We start from the raw sequence: 6,651 nt of genomic DNA, 5'->3' as shown, positions 1-6,651 counted from the left end.
TTCTTCGGAGCCGGAGTTTGCTAATGGGAGATTTATAGGCCATATTTGGCTTCTCGGTTGTTTTACTTGGTGAGTACACTTTTTTCCCCTCCCAACTGGGCTGCCTTTATGTGGGCATGCATACTCCAGTTCAACAGGCTGCTCCCTGTGGTCTCACACCTGGCCCTACTACTGGGTTGGGCATCCTTAGAGAGTTCAAGCCGATAACATTCTTAAGTGAACAAGCCATTCAGACCAAATCTACATCAATGCGTTTTCCTGAAGAGAATCCTTGGAATTCTTAGAAATAAATTTCAAGGGTGACCTCGAGTAGAGAGAAACTCCTACCCATATCTCTCAGACTTTCGATGATGCCTATGATTGGAAATTTCCTGGATCTTGATAAAATGAAGACCTGACAGTAATTTCCCATTTTTTGTAATATCATCAAATACTGTTGTAGGGGGCCGCCTGAGCTGCAGAGGCATCTGAAGTTCTAGCCTTTTGTTAAGCACATGAGGCTAGTGATTTGGAACCCATATTCACAAAGTGGCAGATCCAGCATCTAGGAGAAAATAAACCGTGTTTGGCACCCCAACCATCTCTATTTAAGCCTTTAAAAAGTGACATCAGTCATTGTCACTGTTGAGGTAGGGAACCTAAGCAGATGGGATTCCTGGGTTATTTGTTCCCTTCACAGTGGCAGGATCTGGAGTAGATGGATGGCTGGGTGGATGGATGGATGGATGAATGGTCAGGTGGATGGATGGACAGATGGATGGATGGATGAATGGACGGACGGACTCAGGTGGATGGACAGACGGAGAGAGGAATACATGGATGGGTGGATGAATAATTGGACTAATAAATGAATGAATAAGTGAGAAGACTCTGGGGGGACAAGACAGGATAACACAGGCTTAAATAGCCCTTAGTCCTAGATCAAAACTGAAGGAGCCAAAACCGGAATTTCTGCTCCAGATCGGGAACGCAGGGGTATAAAATAGATCAGATACTGTTTGATGATATTACAAAAAATGGGAAATTACTGTCAGGTCTTCATTTTATCAAGATCCAGGAAATTTCCAATCATAGGCATCATCGAAAGTCTGAGAGATATGGGTAGGAGTTTCTCTCTACTCGAGGTCACCCTTGAAATTTATTTCTAAGAATTCCAAGGATTCTCTTCAGGAAAACACATTGATGTAGATTTGGTCTGAATGGCTTGTTCACTTAAGAATGTTTTCGACTTGAACTCTCTAAGGATGCCCAACCTAGGCAGCACTTTCTGAGACAAAGTCTTCATTCCTCTTTGCTGTTTTAGTTAAGGGAAACTAACAATGACTCTCGACAAAATAGTCTGACTCATCCTAGTATTCATTTGCTCTGTGCTTTTTGTTCGTGTTTCATCTTCAGACACATTTTGTGCCTAAGGGCTTGCTATAGCACTGACTAAACTTGCACTACCTCATTCAGAATATTTTTTCCAGATGCAAAAACTTGTAAGTCAGAAATTGCTGTAAGCAAATACGTAAGAGCTGGGATTCAGATACAAGGTGACGAGTGGCCCAGATGTCTATCTTCCCAAAGTGATCTCAAGAAGCTGGAGGTCCCTCTCTCTACTAAAGGTAACGAGTTCTCGATGAAGAATATATAAAGGGATGTAGGGATGAACTCTTTAAAAGATTTAATAACTGTTCTCAAATATCAAATGGCTATCACCTGGAAAATGAAATAGGATTATTCGATTATGCTTAGATGTGCAAAATCTACCTTGGGAAATCCTACTTACAGGTCCATATCTTCTGTGCAGCCCTCCAGCTGAATAAGAGTTCATTGCTGTTCTGTGCTCCTTGAGCATTCCACAGAGAGTGCCATGTATACCTCCCCTATAGCTCCTGCGACACTGTGTGACAGTTAGATATGAGCCCACGTCCCTCTCTGGGTGCGACTTCGGCAGGGCATTCCCAATAGCTAAGTATAGTTCTTAGCATGTCATAGGCACCAAATAAATTTGTTGAATGAATGACTAAATAAATATATGAATGAATAAATCAGCACTTTTAGGTAGAAATTTCAGGAAGGTGAATTAAAATTTTCTAGGAAGGCTTTTCCACAATGAAATGTCTGTCTTCTAAAGCTGTGCTGTTTGTAATTAACAGAAAGACGAAGGATGTAGGGTTGAATACACACCATCTCCCAGATCCTTTTCGAATATTATCATGTTTATTCTAGTTTTACAAATGAGGAACCTGAGATCAAAAGGCTTGAGCAATTTACTCAAAGCCCTCAGATAGTAAACAGTGAAACTAGGATTTGCACACTGACCTGTACCCTTAGAAGACACTCTCTTTCCAAGACACTGCCTAACCAGAGAGTGAAACACCATCTAAGAGGTTCCTACAAGTAGAAGGTTGAATTAGAGCACTGAGGTGTGTGTCTAACAGAGTTACCTGCTATTTGGAAGAAGTAATTACATATTAATTTGCATCTCTGCAAACTTATTATACAACAAGGGCTACAATGATGACTCGTTTGCTAGAGCAAGCTTATAAGTACAAATGGAAAGGAAAATATTTAAGTTTTTCAGTTCGATGTCTATAAAATGCAGTTATTGATCTTTAGCCTATTACTAAAGAAATAACTTCATATTTCTAAAGCCGAACAGTCTCCTTTTAACTAACAAGAGAAAATTATCTCCACCCTTTATTGGGATCCTTATCGCCCTTTCCACGTAGAAGGTTGTCACCTGTGTTAATATACAATTATCTTTCACGTCTAGTGGAGCGCTCAGCAACACTTAATTCTTTCCTTTAGAGGTTCGACATTGTTACTTTCTGGAGGAATTCCAGATTTTAACAGATGAACCGTTCAGAAATCGGAGAGAACTCTATTTTGCTTTCACATATCCAGCTGCCCTTGGTGTTAATTGGAGTTGTAATCTTGATTACACAGCAAGCTATGCAAATGCTTGGTGGAAAGAAAGCTGCTCCTAGTGGCCTGTGACCAAAAATGGTGTCCTTAATCTCAAAGAGCCAGTATCTTCGTGTGCAATTTTACGTAAGAATGCTAAACTTCTTGATTGCTTCAATTTTTAGGTAAGAGGGATGAAAAAGAACTATTTCATCTGCATAGGAAGGATAAATGGTTTGAAAATAAGATGTCCAAATGAGATCTATGGAATTATTTTGTTGTCCTTTGCCACGGTGGTCCATGACAAGTCGAATACTAAGGACAATAGTTTGAACACGAAGAGCTTACAGAACAGCATTGTCTGTTAAAAGCTCTGTGTCTGTTCCTGAAATTAAACTCTTGGGAATCAATGTCACTCTGTTTTTGAAGGAAACTTCCTCCTTGAAGGAAGATGATGTCTTGTTAGTTTACTATCTCATACCTAACAATAAAGGTAACGTTTATGAAGTATAGTCTCTGAGCTATGATTTACGTATTATCTTACTGAATCCCTTAGCTCAGTGTTTCTCTACACCGTGGCCATAGAGGTGATGATTTTCCTCTTCTCGAATACACCAGACTTGCTCTCGCCTCAGGATCTTTGCACCTGCTGCCACTGCTCATTCTTTAGTCTTTAGATCAAATACTTTTTCTTTAAAAAGTGCTTTTCTCACTTCTGGAGCATTAATATTTCTTTCTAACCTCACCATTCATCTCTCTCCCTTCTGTAACCCCGTTTATTTTCTTTATTTCAGAGTTCGCCAACGGATTCCATTCTGTTTATTTCTTTCTTCGCTTATTTTCTGTTTCTTCCTTTATTGAAAGTAAGTTTTGTGAAAGCTGGCATCAAGCCTGCCTCGTTCTCCACTGAATCCCAAGTCTAGAACAGTTCTTGGCTCATATCAGAAACTCTATACATTTTTGTGGAATGAACGACTGGGGATAGACGGACTTACTCTTTGATTAAAAACCCAAGAGGAAAAAGGGATTTCTACTCACCTGCACCACACCTGTACAGGAATCCAAAAAGATGCAGCCTTTGGGCTCTTTGGATATTTTTTCATCTTTGTAAAAATTCATGATGTAGGAGTTATCTGGCAGCTGAGTCAGCTGGAAGTAGCGCTTCTTGAATGACTAAATGAAGGAAAACATATCAGGAGATAGTTCAAGTTGCAGCATGCTATTACTCACGAAACCTAGAATTTTTCTAATCCCTCCAGGAGTATCACATTTCTAGAGTACTGTTCTAGAGAAGAGCATCCTCTTTTTTCATAAATAAAATATGACACAAAATATAAACTCAATGCAAATGGCTCTCCTCTGTGCTGTGACCGAAGGAGGAGGTGTCAAGAAAGGTGGCAGAAATCAATGAGTCTTGATGTCTCCTTACCCGAACAGTGATGGTATTGTTCACGGTGCTGTTGAAATTCCCCTTGTAGAGCCAGCCTGACTTGAAGACTCCAGTTCCCCCTGCTCCCCCACCGCCCTTGGAAGATGAGTGGGAGGTGGTATCCTGCACAAAAAGCATCATTAGCATGACTAGAATCTTTTGTGAATTCCAGATCTTAAAGCCCGCACTTAAAAATGAGCCTCCTTTTTCTCTCTTTGACTCATCTTAAATAATCAAGTTCAATTTCAAAACAAATGTGACTCATTTTGACTAAAAGCTCTCACACAAACAGCTATTACAGCTTGATGAAATACTAGCCAGAATATGAAACACTCCACTGAAAGACAGGAACTAATTATCCTCATGTTTTAAACATTTCACTTTCAGCAATTTACTTACTTCATCCTTATCAGCATCTTCATGGTCAACCTCAAAGGAATGCGAAGGGAGTTTCTCTGGTTTGTATTCTGCTCTGATATTAAAAAAAAAAAAAAAAAAAGGTTCTGATTTTTCATGAGACATGGGTTTCATTTTCAGCTGTTCTCTGAGTAACAACTATTGTGTTTTTAAATGAAGTAATGGAATCTGTTGACGGTCCCATTTCCTCTGTTAGTATTAGCCTTTCTGATTACACCATTACATCTTACTCTCGTATATGAATCTCTGTTTTAAACTATAGAATTAATATTTATACAGATTTACACATGTCTTCTTGAGTAAGACGAAGGCAAGCAGGATGATTTTTAAGGCTGGGTGGTTTATATTTTCTTTCTTCCACATTTTGAAGTGAAATACGAGGAGGGACATTTTCATTACCTTTCTGCTTCACCTTTACATGACGTGCCCAAGGGTATCTACAGGGTGGCCATTCAGAAGAACCGTGTTCTGGAGAACCAGTCTGTGCCCTGGCCACTAGGTTGCGCTGCTCCCCTAACTTTGGTCTCCCCAAAAGGCTGTACCACCGTGACTCAGTGGCAATTGTGCTCACTCTGGACATTTCTGTGGTAGCACAGAAATGACTCTAGGTCACAACATCATTGACCAGCACAGAGGGGCAAGAGCATACACCTGGCAATATAAAGGGTAAAATAAGACAGAAATGAACGTTCCTTGGTTTGATTCTATCTCCTACCTCAGGGTTGAATGGAAACCCAATAATACCATTCAAGGTTCAGGCATTCCTTGATATTTGCCTAGCTAGACAATTTTACTTGCAGATTTTGCATGGAGTGGTGTTTTCTTTAAGATGACTTATATTGTGTAGAAGCAGAATCTGACTATTGAGAGAAAAAAGCCCAGGGGCACGTTCAAGTATTTCCATCTCGAATTGTTTCCTTTGTTGATAGTATTCCAGAGAGGAAAACTCAGACAAATCCACTAGTCCCTAGTCATTTTCATGCCGACCTTACATTCATTAACAACAACAAAAAAAATCTGCAGATCATTGAATGTCGGTTTAGGTCATGTGGGTGAATGTGGGCCTGCTCTTCCATTACTGGCTTTTCTGAATTCTGAGTTTGCTTGATCAAATTCAATGGGAGTTGAGAGTTATCTTAATTCTCGGAGGTCATTCTTCTTTGCCACTAAAAGGCCCAGTTCCCACATGGTCCCTATCACATGGAAGACCCGCAGTAATGTCAACCACGTATCAGAAAATAAACCCTAAACTGAGGAAACCTGCATTCTAAGGAAGGAGAGAGTAGATATTAAGCATAAAGAGACAAGATAATTTCTCTGAGTGAAAATGATTGTGAAGAAAATTCAAGAGGGGAAGATAAGAGAGTGATCTGGGTAGGAGTGGCAGAGGCCAGATTTAGAAAGGGCTGTCATGGATGGCCATTTAAGTTGACAGCAAGAAGAAGCCAGCCATGTAATGATCTGGGGATAGATCATTCTGGCACAGTGATTAGTGAGAGGACTGGTCCAGGCGTCTGAGGCTATAGGTCTGGAGCATAGTCAGGGAGGGTGAGTGTTAGGAGCTGAGGTTAGCTATGTAAGCAAAAGCTCAGGGCAAGATGGTGGACAGTGCTTAGACCTTCGCTGAGGTGTGGGGGCTTCTGAAGATCCTTCTTTTCTAGTCAGTCCTTTTCCCACTCTTTGCCTTTAAGTAGCCCTCAGTACGACTGTCTCATGTCTGCAGGGCCATTAAGCAATGACTGTTCTCTCCTTTATAGATCTTTAAAAGATGTTCTTCCCCCAGAGTCACTGTGTGGTCTCTGAGAGTCTTTGGGATTCTGAAATACAAGGATCAGCAGGGACCTTATCCCCTGATGTTTGAACCCAACACTTGTTGTCATCTCTAGGCAGTCTCATTTTAAATTTCTACATCC

The 6,651-nt window shown here is 40.5% G+C and overlaps 1 protein-coding gene across 4 annotated transcripts in view; it reads right to left on the bottom strand.

Moving 5' to 3' along the window:
* DOCK10 (dedicator of cytokinesis 10) overlaps positions 1–6,651 on the bottom strand; it is a 187,111-nt gene that overhangs the window by 92,562 nt on the left and 87,898 nt on the right. For all 4 annotated transcript variants that reach the window (XM_023532931.1, XM_023532930.1, XM_023532929.1 and 1 more), the window contains exons 5-7: positions 4,721–4,793; positions 4,322–4,444; positions 3,931–4,065 (exon numbers count right to left, since the gene is read on the bottom strand). In XM_023532931.1, coding sequence (XP_023388699.1) covers positions 3,931–4,065; positions 4,322–4,444; positions 4,721–4,793 — 331 coding nt within the window. The remainder of the gene's footprint in view (positions 1–3,930; positions 4,066–4,321; positions 4,445–4,720; positions 4,794–6,651) is intronic.

This window comes from Pteropus vampyrus, unplaced genomic scaffold (assembly GCF_000151845.1).
Source record: "Pteropus vampyrus isolate Shadow unplaced genomic scaffold, Pvam_2.0 Scaffold93, whole genome shotgun sequence".
NCBI classification, from domain to species: Eukaryota; Metazoa; Chordata; class Mammalia; order Chiroptera; family Pteropodidae; genus Pteropus; species Pteropus vampyrus.
This window is presented reverse-complemented; position numbering and strand designations above follow the sequence as displayed.